Source organism: Fonsecaea monophora (assembly GCF_001642475.1).
Source record: "Fonsecaea monophora strain CBS 269.37 chromosome Unknown Scaff44, whole genome shotgun sequence".
NCBI lineage: Eukaryota > Fungi > Ascomycota > Eurotiomycetes > Chaetothyriales > Herpotrichiellaceae > Fonsecaea > Fonsecaea monophora.
In genome coordinates, this window is record NW_019173975.1 from 83,221 (window position 1) to 98,664 (window position 15,444).

The 15,444-nt window shown below is 51.8% G+C and overlaps 2 protein-coding genes across 2 annotated transcripts; one reads left to right on the forward strand and one right to left on the reverse strand.

The window, feature by feature from the left end:
* Nucleotides 1-239: 239 nt before the first annotated feature.
* On the forward strand, nucleotides 240-722 carry AYO21_06382 (hypothetical protein; the record flags this gene model as incomplete). Its single annotated transcript, XM_022656342.1, has 1 exon — nucleotides 240-722. The coding sequence occupies one exon, from the start codon at nucleotides 240-242 to the stop codon at nucleotides 720-722; it is 483 nt and encodes a 160-aa protein (XP_022511318.1).
* Nucleotides 723-7,256: 6,534 nt separating this feature from the next.
* Nucleotides 7,257-10,482, reverse strand: AYO21_06383 (plasma-membrane proton-efflux P-type ATPase; the record flags this gene model as incomplete). Its single annotated transcript, XM_022656343.1, has 5 exons — nucleotides 7,257-7,264; nucleotides 7,321-9,031; nucleotides 9,087-9,722; nucleotides 9,775-9,998; nucleotides 10,062-10,482. The coding sequence occupies 5 exons, from the start codon at nucleotides 10,480-10,482 to the stop codon at nucleotides 7,257-7,259; spliced, it is 3,000 nt and encodes a 999-aa protein (XP_022511319.1).
* Between the last annotated feature and the right edge of the window lie 4,962 nt (nucleotides 10,483-15,444).

Below are 15,444 nucleotides of genomic sequence, written 5' to 3' on the forward strand. Positions count from 1 at the left end.
TTTGAGGTGGACCCGTTGTTATCTCCGCTTGCGCTCGGTGATTTCGCTAGGGTAGAGCAAGAAAGCCAATTTGTACTTCCGCTTACCAACCACAGTCAGCGTTTCTGGTGAGTGAAACGACGACTGTGCCACCATCCCCTTCTTTGTTGAATACTAAACACACCTAGCCACTGAATGTGGCGCATACTCCCCGTGTTCGTCAACGGCCGTACTGTTTCTCCTTACGTTCATCGCCCGACATGCTTCAGCAACGGGATATAGCCCAGCTGAGAGCTTTTCATGCTACGCATTTTGCCACTCAGCCAGTCCCAGACCTGATGACTTATCCGCTGAACGCTCCAGGCCAGACTGAGCCCAGCCATGATGCTGCTATCGACGACGACAACCACGACGAGGGCAGCTTGGGTTATTACGACGATGGCGTCAAGAGGACATTGACGGATAACCAGATCAAGATGTTCCGCCACTCCGAGATTCAGCGGCTGCTAAGTGAGAGAAGAGTGGCTAGAGCGAAGGAAGAAGCGAAAGCAAAGTCGAAGGAATGTAACAACAGCAGTAGCAATGGCCGCGAATCGAGGAAACGGCGATTCGAAGACGAGCCAGCACCATCTCATTCCCATGTTGAAACTTTGACCTACGACGAAGAGCCAGAAACCGAGAAAGCATTAGTGACAACTACAAAGAAATTTCTGTGGCCAGTTCTCGGGCAGGTGTCTAAGTGACTTACGGTATCATGCCGCTTTACCTCTTCGCATTTCCAGGTCATCGATACTGGTTTACATACCTTGGAAGGCTCACAAGTGCTACAAAATATACCACGATGAAAGCTCTGGAACACAACTTGGTACGTAAACATTACTTTTTGATTCATCCTTTGATTCATCCATATCTTAGATGATGAGTTCTTGTATCATCCTTAGTCTGAAGCGGGCGTCGAAAGCAGCCTCGGCCTTGCTCGATGATTGTTTTCGACAGCCAACCCCGCCTTGCTGAATCAATCTTCTCTCTGATCGTGATATCTGCCTCCAGTAAAGATCATGAAAATAATCTAGGACAGCTGCTGACTGTTTGGCTCGAGGAGACCCTCTCATCATTTGCGATGACAAGCCCTTTTAGGTGATTTTGAAGATGGGCCTGCAGGCTCCGTTGGTGCTTTCCGCTTGGGGGCTCTGGTGTCGTGGCCCGTGGGCCGTCGTTCTGGTTGCCTCTCAGGGATGTTTGGCTGTCCTGGCCCATCCCCCCCCGAGTTATTGCTTGACTGTGTTCCGAAGGACAAAGAAGCCTGTGGGCTTCCTTCAAGCCCTCCGTCGACCGGTGAACGAGGCAAACATTGACCAATACCAACAAGGTCTGTTTCACTCGAAGTAACATGATCGATCTGCATGTTACGATCAGAGTTCTCGAAGCTGTCACTGCTACTGCCACCACCACCGCCACCCGTACTGTGGTCGTCGCTTGGCTCGATCGAGGTATTCCTCGAGCACACTGCATTCCATCGTCAATCTAGACAGCCGAGAGAGAAGGGACAGACTTCCACCCACCATGAGACCAATCGTCTTTTTGAGTATCACCACCTACCCCGATAGTCTGGGTTGGTTCCTCCTGATCACGGTGCCCAAAATTCAATCGGACGGGCTCCATTTTGGGCAATGCAGAATAAATTGTTAATGAACTAGACGTCTGTTGAGCGTGGACATGGAAGTGTGAGGGATCATTGCTGCGGCTGGGCTGCTCATTTTATACTTGAACAACTCCTAATTATCCAGACTCTCACTCCTCTCTTCTTGAACAAGAATCCACACAACGGATTCCAGTAATACACCACTAATTTCTCTGTCGTCATCACACCGCTACATCAAAACACGGAAGAGTCTACGCCATGCCGACAGACAGCAAGTGAATGGCAGCCACGCGTGGACCTTCAGGTGCGTGGGCCTACGCTACTGCATTTCTGCACGTTCCGGTGCCTGTTGGTGGACTCGCCTCAAGGCGCATCTTTACCCCAGCAGTTTTCGTTGGCGTTGTTCCCCCTATGGTTTCCATTGACACGAGGATATTTCAGACCCAGAAGAACTTCTAGGGGCTTCAGGGGTCCATCTTGTGGTCAAGCCACCGACCGAGCATCGAGAAGTCGAGGCTCCTGAACCACCTCTTGTGGTTACCAGACATGTCTGCCGTCGTCACAGCAGCTTTGTGGTCTACCACCTCAGCCTTTCCGTCTCTTGGATGGTGGAGCCTGACAGTCCGGATTAGCTAGCTAACAAGGACAACGTTACAGAAGAAAGCCTCCCCGGCCGACTAGTTTCGGGTCACTTCGTCAAACCTTATGCATGTTCTACCAAGGAGGGACGTGTCCCGTTTCACCCGGATTTTCTGTCTAGGATGTTGTTTGCTCTCTGTGTTGGCCTCGTAGCGCCACCTCATGCGAACTATCGTGAATCCTCTACAGAAATACCGGCTAGGCTTCCTGGGCCCCTGCTAGATGCATTGGTCACTGTGACGAGGTTGGGAAGCTTCTCATCGGCCGCAGCAAGAACGTGATGGGCCCCCCTCCCCTGACAAACATCTTCGAAGTGGCCGGAGATCGGGCCGCCCCTGGTGCCCAAACCTTACAAACCTGCCGGACGAAATAGGTCGTTTTGTGGCTAAGTGGAATTTGGCTCTGGCCTCAACGGCTTATGGGACGAGACCACCTTTTCATCCCCCCTCGTTCGCCCGGGTAAAGTTACAATATCAGTGTTACAGAGGTTGAACGTTGAACGGGTCATAGTGGTGGCTTCACGATCCTAGCTCCTCGCGATGGAAAGAAATAGAGGCGGTGAACAATGGAATGAGAAGCGCATGCGGCCAGCTGCCAGCACACGTCGATCCAGGTTGCTGCCATGAGGATACAACCCCCTTTTCCCAGGACCGGTGTACTGGTTCATGGTGTCATACCGTCAAGCGACTCGAATCAGTCACGACAACCCGGGGATCTACCATGCCAGAAGCAACGTCTCTCCTGATTGAAGGATACAAGGTTGAGAAAGGCGAGGAGAGGCGCCGCTGCCATGCGTTAGGCGGACGGGGATGTCACCCGTTGGTGTGGATTAGCCCTAAATGGTCACTCTGGCTTGACAGGAATGCTATCTACGAGTGGGGAGGGAGTTGATCAGGAAACCTGACCTGCATTATCACAGGCGTCGCCTTGATCCTCCAGGTGGAAATTTGTTGGTTATTTCTGTCTCGAAGACGGCTGTTCCCGTCGGACCCTCATGAGCCGAAGAAGCACACAGTGATGTCTCTTTCCTGGCCGATTGAGGGGGCGCGCCCACCTCTCCAGTAACTTCCCGCAAATTCTCCCTTGGCCTCCTCTGAGACCTGTTGGCTGCCTGTTGCCACTCCGCGGCAGCCCGGCGGTCGTGCCAGAGTGCAGATAAAGTCTCTGCTTCGAATTCCTGTACCGGGCTGAGGCAGAACGCAGCATAGCCCTTCCTCCTTGTCCACCCGTCATATCGCACGAGTTTGAACGCTTTTCCTTATGCGACGTCGCACTTCAGGAGCAAGTCTTGCAGACCAACTGGTTTGTGTGCGCAGGTAGCTCCATGAGACGCCTCAGCGGGTCCAGCTGCCGCATTTTTGCAAGCATCCATGACTTGAAAAGTTAGGAATTACAACCCCTAGCTGAGTTGACTCTCTTGTCACTCAGGCGTAACTCGGCATCACAGACTCTTACCATGCTCCTGAATACAGTAACGCAACACACATACGTTCCTCTTCTCTACAGCCGCCACAAGATGCTATGAATTCTGCAGACATGCAAACTATTCCCTTTCGAACTCTGATATACTCCTTCCCTACATGATGCAGATTCCACCTTTTCCTTGACCACTTCACTATCACAACCATTCTACCACCGCACTTTGAACAAAATATCACCCAAGACTACAATATCAACGAGCAGCGTGCCTACATTTGGAATCCAAAATGGTACAGCAAGAAAAAGAAAGAAAAAAAGGGGGGGGAAGTCGGAAAAAGGAGGAATGGGGCTCACCAGATACCGGGTTCGAACCAGGCGCGACTGGTATTCTTCCATCACAGTCAATGGACTTTGATGGCGAGGGACAAGTGATTTTTGACTGCTACAGCAGACTGGTATACTGATCTTTTTTTTATTTTTAAATTGTGACTGAGGAATCTGGGATCTGGGACTTCTGATCATCTAGCACGGTTCCAGAACGAGCCCTGTTGTTGACAACTTGTTGTTGCTGAGTTCCCTGAACGTTGTGACCCTTTGTCGTCGATTTTCTCTTTGCTGAATAGCCTTCACGACGCGTCAAACTAAGAAAATATCTCTAGTTGATACGATCCTACAATCGCTTTCTCTTCTCGACTGCAAGTACGCACTCCTCACAGACGGAGGAGACAGCAAAATTTGTCGCACAAACAATCCCCTCTGTTGTTGATACCAGATCAACAAACACACCAGACCAATCGCCGACACTCTAGATCTACCCGTCGACTATGATATCTTCGAGGATCTTATTTTGGAACACCATGGATAGGCATGGATTAAAAGAGCAGGTTGCCAATGGTAGAGCATGGCTCATTCACAAACTAGCCCTCGTCACGGAACCGTGGCGCAGAAAGAAACATTCACAGCGGCAGTGATGTTCCCGTGATAAAGTTCGACAGCACAGAGAAAGCTTTCCAGGTCCATGGATCTTCTTCCCTTTGCTGGGAGACGACAAGGCCGAAATCCCATACAAGCGCGCCGTTTTGATACAGACTTCGAGCTAGTCCGCCCTGCAGAAGCTAACTCCACAGCGCGATATACGCTAAATCCATGTTCGCTAATATCAGATCCACGTCGGCTAGCTATAGAGAGCTGCACGCTCAACGAGCTGTTCTACTGTCTAATTTTGCGAACCTCACAAGGGCCGTCGGGCAAGCGGAAACCCTATTAAGCCATAACCTGCGCTGAAGTCACTACTCTCACCTTTGGGAGATGCGCTCATTGTCTGGCCCGTTGGATATCGTGTCCGAGCATTCGAGTCAATGCAGGGAGTGCACCTCAGACTCGAGAGCATGACCAAAGCTTAACGCTCAAAATGCTGCAGAGGCATACATTTCTCTAACTAGGATCTCGAAACAAAACCTGAGGGATGACCCCTTTCTGTCAGACGTCAGGGCATTCACTCATTCTCTACTGGTGAATTCGTTGACCCAGGAATTATCTTCTGTGAGCAGAATTTAGGGCTATTGCCATCTGAGGTTCAACAATTCGGAAGCTAAAAGCTGACCACTGAAGTGCACAGAGCAAAGCTCTAGCGAGAGTCTAGGCTCTTTGCGCCGACAATGCAAGGGGAAATGAAGATGAAAAAGAAAGAAAAAGAAACCCTTGGGTGCCGAGGGCTCCCATTATCCTTCTGTTGATTCGTTTCATTGTATGCGTATTTTCTTTGGCTGCTCAGGTTTGTTGCGTTCTTTTGTTTTTGTTTTTGTGTTTTTCTGATAGGGGAGTCATGCAAGGCTGCAGAGTTTGATACGAACTTGCATCTTCCGCCCCCTTTCAAAAGAGGCGTACCAGTGAGGCGCTGGCGCCGCTTCAGGCAACCCAGGCGAATGACTTGCAGACGACGGCGCCTCGGTACGGTAAAGCACCTACTCGTAAAGGGGATCGGGGACCCGTCAGGGGATGAGCAGAGGATGTCTCTCTCTCTGTCTCTCATGCTCTCAGCGGCTGTCCAGAGATCGACCGAGAAGAAAGAAAGATGGGCAACTTAGTCGGTGGCTTTCTCCTCCTCCTTTCTGCCTTTGTTTCTTCCCCGTCCCCTTCTCCGCTCCGCCTGCCTTGGCCACAGGTTCTGGTGGTCCCTGAAACCGTTTTCCTTCCCTCGCCACAGAGCGTCGGGACTCCTCCCACCCCGCCGCCGCGCCTCAGTCCCTGCAGAAGCCCACCAGCGTTCGGGTCTCGAATGGAGTTCCCGGTTCCTGCATCGCCGAGAGGCTACAAAAGTCGCGGGGGCAGCTTCTCACGGGATGGCCTGGGCGCGGCGCGTCTCCGTCACAAAGGATTTTTCCCCGATTTGTACAGTCCCGGAGGCGGTTGGTGGCGGCGTCGTGAGAGTCATGTACATACATAACTCGTACATATGAACGCGTATGTATGCGTCCTTCTTTACCTGATTTTCAATTTCCCCGTCCTCCTTGTGGATGAAGTGGTCGGGATTCCAGTCAGATCGTTAGACTCCGGGACTTGCTTCTCTCGATACACGACGGGCTGCTGCCTCTCAGACGAGTGCTGCCATTGCCATTGCCATTGCCAGTTCCTCCTGATGCATTGTGCACTAGGTACTTACTTACCGCGAGGCACAGCAGGACGAGGAGCGGCCGTGACTGTGATGGCATGGGATGGGTGAACTTCGAAGACACTGGCCATCTCAACTGGTACATGCACACTTAATATACACTAATATTAACCTTGACATCTACAAGTCTCCATCCATCCTTGCATCCATCCACGTTTCAATCTAACGAATGTATCGGAGCCTGCTTGTTTGGTGTGGTGTCTCTTCTCTTCTCTTCTCTGCCAGTCTCTTTCGACCCGTCTACCCTGTGCAGTGTATGTATGTCTGTGTGTTTGTATGTACGTCGTTCGTACTTGGCTAACTACTTTACACACATCATCATCTATTGTCATTATCATCACCATCAAAATCACTGTCGAGTCGACAATGAGGACGTCTACGAAGACCCCTACTTTGAAAAGAATAGAGCAATACATAAAGAGCGGCACGAGAGACAATAATTGTAGCTAGTAATCTCAGGTTCTGAGCTAAAAAAAGAAAACACGGGTTTCGTGACCAAGCTACAAACGACAGACGACATCCGACACACGCACATCGACGTCGAGAGGAAGTGCTGGGGAACGGGTGGAAGGATCGATCAGGCTGGCTGGCCGGCTTTGTGTGGAATTGATTTTCCCAGTGTTTTTTTTCTCTTTCTTGGTTCTCTTTTTCTTCAATGCGTATGCTGTGGAAGACATACATATGTCGCGTGTTTGTTCCTGGTTGGATGGATATTTCCCATAGGAAGTTTTTCTTTCAATCCACACAATCACAATCCCATTTGTAGCTTGCACGAACCCATTAGCTCAGATTATGAAATTAACAGAGAAGATGATTTCTTCTGTGCAGTGCGACAGCATCCTCCACCCCATTTTCAGTGCCAGACGCGGAATTAATCTTCTTCTCCCCTGGACAATCATCCTACATCTACTCCTCTGTGAAATAGTTAGCAACAAATCTTCGGTAACAATCGATCGGGGTCAGAACTAACCTTCTTCCTCTCCAGTGGCCTTGCTGCCCAACACCCATTTCGACTTGCCATGCGCATCGGTCTCGTGCTCAAGAGCGACACGGCTGAGGTGGGAAATGATGTTCTCCATAGTGGTATCGGCGTGGCTGCGGGTAGCACGGCCGAGGTTGTCAATCCATTTCAAGCTGGTCAAAATGTAGTAGACGATAGCAACCACGATAGTGACACCGATCGAGTAGCCCCAGATGACGACCACAGTGACAATCGAAGTGTCGCGGCTGTAGTTGTCCCGAGTGAAGGCATCGATCGGGGTGGTGAAGAGTTCGTCCCTGCCACCAGCGAGCCAGCCAAAGACACAGAACAGGGTGGAGAGAACGTCGACACCGAAGATGGCACCAACCAACTTCCAGGATGGCCAAGTTTGTCCTCCGCGAGTGACAAAGATGAGCCAGTTCTCAACCAATGAGACTTGAAGGAAGAGCATGAGTTGGACATTGCCAAAGTTCTGCACGAGACCACCAGATGGTAGGTAGAAGGAACCACGCATGATCCAGGTTGAAAGAGCCAAGAGGAAGCCAAGGAAGACCGAAATCACCCAAATCTTGGGCAATTGCCATTCAACGGGTCGCTGTTCGTAGTGGGCATTGTCGTAGGCGACGGCAATGGTGGCCAAATCGGCAAACAAGGCCAAAAAGACGACCAAGTCGGTTCTGATAGTTTCGTTGATGATGATCATGGAAGTGGTCAAGTAGACTTCCAGGTGCAAGCAAAGAGCGATACGGTATTGGACGTAGGCCTTCATTCTCTGGAAAATTTGACGTGCGACCTTGATAGCATCGACAATAGTGCTGAGACCGGGGGCCAAGAACACGATATCGGCGGCAGCTTGGGCAGCTTCGGTTGCACCTTCGACAGCAATACCGCAGTCAGACTTCTTGAGCGAGGGAGCATCGTTGACACCATCACCAGTCATGGCAGTCAAGTGACCACGTTGCTGCAACATCTCGACGACCTGGTATTTGTGCTCAGGGAACACTTCGGCGAAACCATCGGCTTTCTCGACAAGGTCATACTGGGTAGAGCCGGCGACACCACCGGCAATGAGGCGCTGAGAGTTGTAGACCTTGGTACCAAGAGCGAGAAGTTTGCAAGTTTCCTTGGCGATGGCGATGGCGTCACCAGTCAACATCTTGACGCTGAGACCGAGGTTTTGAGCTTCCAAGATGGTGTGGGCGGTATCCTCACGAGGAGGGTCGAACATGGGCAACATGCCAATGACTTTCCATGGCTCGTCTCCGCGCTTGGAGGCAACACCGAGAGATCGGAAACCACGGCGGGCAAAGTCGGCCGCAGTGTCGCGGTAGTGTTTAGCAGTAGCTTCGTCACATTCGGCAATGGACAGGACAGCCTTGGGGGCACCCTTGCAGAAAGACCACTTCTCACCCTTGAGTGTGCAGATGGTGGTGATACGCTTGGAGACGGGGTCAAAGGGCATGAATTTCTCGGTCTTCCAGCCTTGTTGCAAGATTTCACGTGCCTTGGGGTATCTCTTGAGGGTCAGGATGGTGATCTTGTCGATGGGGTCAAGAGCCTTCAAGTTGTGAGAGGACGCGAGCGCAGCCGAGGCCATGAGCCAGTTGACATCTTCGCCCTCTGCGACGTAGGGCTCACGAATGGTCAATTGGTTGGCAGTCAAAGTACCAGTCTTATCAGAGCAGAGCACATCGACACCCTGGAGAGTTTGTTAGTTGCACTGCTGGGGAGAATTTGGGAAATGAGCGACTTACAGCCAATGACTCGATGGCGGTGAGTTTCTGCACAATAGCCTTTTGTTTGGCAAGGTACGCAGCTCCGACGGCGAGAGTGGTGGTGGTCACGACGGGGAGACCGACAGGAACACCAACGATGAGAAGAATAAGAGCGTAGTGGAGCAAGTTGACGGAGCTGTCCTCGGGGGTCGCAATGGGAATGTTGTGGAAGAAACCACCGATCCATGCTGCCAGGATGAAGAAGACGACCAAGACGAGGAGAGCTGTGCCGATCGAGTCCATGACGGCTTTGAAGTGACCTTGGTCGGTAGCGCCCTGGACGAGAGACGCGGTCTTGCCGACGAAAGAGCCGCGAGCAGATTCAGTGACGACGGCGTAGGCTTTGCCTCGCTTGCAGCCGGTAGTGTAGTAGCAGATATCACCCATGTACTTGTCCACGGCCAAAGACTCGCCAGTAATGGCAGACTGGTCGGTGGCAACAATTGAATGGCCAATGTGGTGTTCCTCGTCATCGTCCGAGTCGGTGTGATTCTTTGAGTGATATTGTTCTGGGTCGCTGACCATTTCCTTGTATTCCTCGAAACCAGCTGGGTTATCAAAGTCGCAGATCAGTCGGCATTCGCCGGCAACAACGGAACCTTCTTCGAGAATAAGCTAGGCGAGAATGTCAGTACAATCAGTCGGGCGAGGATCACGAGAAACTCACAATGTCACCAGGAACAATTTCGCGAGCCTTGATTTCTTGGATTTGGCCGTCGCGGACAACCTCAGCCTTCATGGCGATGTCACCCTTCAAACTAGCGACGACATCGGCAGCTTGCTTCTCCTGATACCAACCGACGATGGCGTTCAGCATCAAGATACCAATGATGACACCGAAATCGATCCAATCACGCAGACCAGCAGCGAGAAGGACAGCCAGCTCCATGACTAAGACAGCGTCAGCAATCTGGACGGCTACTCACACGTGGGCAGAATGTATGGGGACTGTACCGTAGAGAATGGGACCTCTGAAGTAGCCGATGAACTTGAGAAGCATGTTCTCCTTCTCTGTCGCCAACTCATTGTAGCCGCATTTTCTTCGTCGAGCCTCGACCTCAGCAGAGGTCAGACCGGTCTTGATGTCTGTGTTGAGCCATTCCTCGGGGACCTCGTAAAGCTCGCCCGGTCCACCAGTGATGCCAAACATTCTCTTGTAGAAGGGGATCTTCTTGGCCTTGGTGGCGTCGGCGACATCGTCGCCGGAAACTTGAGAGGGAGCTTTGGAGAAGCGACGATCTCGGTAGGTGGAAATGTATCGGATGAGGTTGGCGTACTCGCCCTCATCCTTATCGGGATCCCATCCGTCGGCGAAGGAGATTCTCTCGCGCTTCGGGTCACCGTTCTCGAGGTCCTTGTTTTCCTTTTCCGCCATGGTTCACTGTATGGAGTGGAGAGGTTAGTATGCAGGAAAAGAAAACAAAGAAAGAAGAAAAAGGGACGGCGACAACAAGGTCAGGCGTAAAGACCAAGCTGGAGGAAAGAGAGGGAACAGAATTCTGGAGCTCGCAGCGTGCAACCCCTCTTTAAAGGTAAAAGCAGTTCACCAGATGCGAGCGAAAAAAGAGCAGCCAGCTTCTGATGATGGACCGTAAACTCACCTCGACAGGTCCGCACGGATGTGAATGTTGACTGGAGGGTTTGCAGGGAACGAGGGCTCCACCAGCAATCCGTCAAGCCGTCAAGCTGCGATAGCTCGGACAAGGTCCTAGGCGTGGAACCTGGTTGGCTGCTTAAGCTTTCCCTGAGCTTGAGGTCAGCGAGCATGCCGTGTGAGCCATTTGATAAGGGAAGAGGGAAAAGGCGAGGGCGACAACAGTCGGGGCGGCGGTAATGAGACGTGTATGGCTGTACCGGAAAATACGCACAGTGAAAAAGTTTTTCTGCAGACAGAAATTTTGGGGCCAGCTAGCCCGGCCACAAACAGAGTTTGGGATGGGTTTAGATCCTCACTGGTGAGTGGGTGATGCCCACCTAAATCAGCCGGGGGGTTCAGGATGGAGTTACTCAAAAGTTGTAAGGGTGTGGGATCAATGAAGACGAGAGATTGAGATTGGTGCGGATCAACAAGGACCTGAGAGGAACGAGAAAGAAGTGTGAGAAAAAAAGGAACCAGAGTACCAAGCACCAGAAATCTCCGCACTTCTTTTTTTTTCTTATCAGAGGGAACAGTGGCAGCACGCAGTACAGGGGACGAGAAAGGAAGGTATGCGATCATTGTTAGTTGTCAGAGGAGCTCGATAGGAACTTAGGTGAATGACCTGATACCCAGAATTAACAATTCAGGCCTGGGGCTGCCTGGGTCTAGAGGTGACGCTCCCCCAAAAATGCTACCTAGGCACCACCAACACCTCTCCAAGCTCCCTTGGGTATTATTGGGTCCCTAGGTATGTCGCAAAAATTATTCCAGGCGGCGCACGCCCTCCCATCATGGGCTCCGAGCGCCCAAACCAGGTGCCGGAGCTCGCCCACAAGGTTACTACCAGGTACCCATTATTCTTCACCTTTATGTACGAGAATCTCCAGTGACGTGGGCCATGCAGGGAACATGGCACCAGCCGTAGTTGGTTTATTTCTTCTTCTTCCTCCATTGCATGTTCTTCCACCATTCATGCGCTGGGTTGAGAGTGTTTGCACTTTTTGACTCCGAGCCATTCAGCTGGGCAGCTGGTTATCTCAACTAGGTAATAGGCGAATCGCTGCCCCAGAATTACACATCCCCCATCTGTTGGGCAAAGAGATGTATGAGCATGAGTCAGGAACCAGAGCGACTCGTCTCTAATTGAGCAGCACGATTACCTGAGCTGATTGCAATCTCGCTCCCTGCTTGCTGGCGGAGATAGTGGGTTATCATTTGGATCCTACACAGATCCCCGGGGTAGAAGCTGCAGCTCTATTCACTCCCGTTGAGCTTGTACAGAGTAGGATGTGTGTAGACGCGTTCACCAGTTGTTTGTAGGCATGGAGTAATCCAAAACATACCGAGTAGAAAGTATGTACGTACTCGGTACGTGGGCTGAATGAGCCGGGGGAACAGCGGTTAGCAGTAGGACCGAGTACTCGTACTCCTCTCCATCCGTACTCGTACCTACGAGTCCTCATCCATCCTGAGCAACGCGGACGGACTCATACAGTACTTACTCGTAGGTACGGGGGGACTGAGTATGATGTTGTCTCACGTTCAATCATTATGATGACCCTCGCTTCCTCGCTGGTTGAGATCATCCACCATGAGGATTCTAAGCCCTTTCTTCTCACTCCCAACAATGGTCAGTCCGTTAATGTTGTTTAGCCTGATCGTCAGATTTGGCGAACCCTTGGGCAGCGCCAAATAATGATAATCGGGGGGATGATGGCATCTCGCAGGCAAAGTTCGCCATCTAGCATACCTCAAGCTCATCGACGATGCTGCCACTGCATGCACAAGAATCCTTCCCCAACCGGTCCTTGGGAACCATCCTGGGGGATAACAACTGAAAACAGCAGTTGATTGTGGCTTGACCTCAAACTTGGTCCGGTGTCACCATGGTCGCTTACCATCTTCCAGTCAGTAGTAAGTTGCCCGGTTTCTCCCTGCCTGGCCTCCTCCCAGCGCAACCCATGAAGAAAAGAATGCCTCAGTCCGCGGAAAGATGGCCTGGTCCAGTTCAGTGGCCCTGGTGGCTCCTCATGGAGTCGTGGCCCACGCTGACTTCATTACGTCGCATCCTTTCTTTTGGTCGTCACCGGTCCAGTAGGAAGCTGTGGCATTGGCCGGCTGCAGACTAGTGGACCCGCCTCCCAATCTAGCTTGCAACGGCTACGAGCTGCATCGATCTCGCCGTCGTTGTCATTTGAATTGATTTCCGGCCGTTCAAACGGTACCACCGCGTACCGCCAAATGTCAATCTGCCAAAGAAAACCCATTGAACATTTTTTTGGGCAGGGCATAACAAACATCGGCCCCAGTTCAATGGTTTTCTCCGACATGGGCACCCCCAGCTCGCGGCAGAACTTAATGACCCATGACGCTCACTCACCTCTTGCGCCTCTACCCTTCCCAGGGCGGTTCGGCGTTTTGTGCGGAAAGCCAACGCAGGGCCCTTCTACGTTATTGGGGTATCACCCTTCCGTCATCGAATTTTGCTCCTCGTGCTTCCTGTCGTCCCAAAGTAGCAGCCATGGTGTTCCATTCCACAGATATCCGGCCGTGCCTAACTCGGCGATTATTCATCGCTTTCACAGCAGTATTGGTCTACGCGTCGTGCCGCATCTGTTCAAGCGTTAGCATGTTTTGCTCAAACAAGAACAAGATCCAGATTCCAAAATAAGCCTGTTCGTTTTGCCCTGGGATGCTTGCTTCTTTTGCGAGATTCAAAACAAAGTCCAGGCCCACAGTTGTGATTGACGGTTTGGAGGCAATGAATTTCCACTCCGGACGCCAGGCGAACGGACAAGCGCTGCAGCTGCAGAGCCAGTTTTGGCTCTAGTCGGGACTCTAGATTGGATGCCGACACTCCTCCTATCACGGCCCATCAGGCTCTGCCCATGTGAACGGGACCGGCCAATCCACTGGGACCCCCCCAAAAAATGATTGTCGACATATTTGGCCATGATTGTAAACATCTGCAAATGACCACAGAAATTGCACCCACTAGGGTCCTGCAAGTCACAACGTTCAACTTCTCAAACTCCCAAATAACGGAGCCTCCCCAATATCATTAGCTCGACCCTCTTCCAGCCCAGCTGCAAGCCTGCAACACGTCCTCTTGGCCGTCACGGTGATCACAGTTGACAAGGAACCATATCTGGCCTCATTTGGCCTGCCTACAAATCGCGCCTGTCGGCTTGTCCCTGTCAGAGCCTCGGGGGCGCGTGTTTCAGTGGATACAACAGCGACCCAAATCGTCTGTCAAGATTTCCCTCACTCACTTCCACGGAGCATTACGAGGTACCGAGTACAGATGGAGCCCACTAGAACTACGAGTACCCATCAATAGCGCTGTGGGGGACAAAAGGCTGATCGTAACAAGTACAGAGAGCTCGGTGCACATTTTGCGCCGACGCGACAACATGGCCGTGCCGGGCACAATTGAGGCATTTTTGATCTCCTCTTGCACCTACGAGTACATACGAACACACTGGCAAAAAGTCGGCCATCTAAGGATGCGGATAATCAACAAATAATTGTGGTAACTCGGCACCCACTGGGGGAAAATTGGGTGCTGTGGACGCTGCGTTTCAGAATTGTGATGGGTGTGACATCCGGCAAGGCTTCCGACCGCCACGGCCGTAGTCCCCGGTGTATCTGGCTAAGCGATCATATAGGCATCCTTGCCCCCGAACGCCCCCTACTGGGACTGACATTTTGAGGTATTTTCAAGAATCTGATGCAGGCCTTGGGTTGAGTGAAAGGGTAGGATTCGCAATACACGCTGTGACCTTGGTCAAATGCCTCAAAAACTGGAACGCAATGTTGGGTATTTGTCTGCGCGTCGGTCTTGTCGTGAGACCTGAGACGGCTGCAAGCCCTGACCAAGACTCGAGGGTTTCTCAACTACTGGCGCAGGGCAGGGCGCGAGCATTTTCCCGCGGACCATAGCAGCAAAACGTCTCCGATTATTGCCAACCGCCGGTATGCCAAATGCCACGGCCAACCAACCCTTCTCCTGCACCACCACCTTCGACTCCAAATCCCATTCCCTCGCCGCAATCTCAACCGCTTCTGCCAGCGGGCGTCTCCGGACATGCCCGCAGCCAGCAAGGGAAAAGGAAACTTTGTTTTCGCATCCTCGCAATCGAGTTGATAAACACTTTGGAGGTATTTTGAACACTCATTTGGAGAAGCAGCGCCAGGATTACTGGGGCTGGGGTAAGTCAAGCCGATGTTCTTGTCTAGGGAATGCGACGTGCATCACATCGATTGCTGGTCACGACGATGCAATACCAAGATAATGGCATCTGCGTCCTACCATCAATTACATGGCCAAAATGTCACCAGATCTACCTAGGTATCTGCGCAATTATCGTTATCAAGAACTCTCTACCACAGAGAGATCGGCGCAGTTGATGGTGTTGGCGCAGTTGCCCTTCGTCGACAGCTGCAATGACGTCGTAGACGTTGTAGGTATCGGCAAGCGAGCAGGGATATCGACAATGATGGCGTGAACTCTTCACACCACCACCTCGAGTTTAGCAGCAGCAATGCTTGCCACCGAGTTACTAGGAGAGGGTTTGAATGTGGTAAGATTTTCCACCCCGCATCTCAATAGCTTGTGCTCGACAACCTAAGCGGAGAAGACCCGACAAGACGATGATGCGCCTGACGGCACATGGAAACGGGTTGAACGGCCAGGAA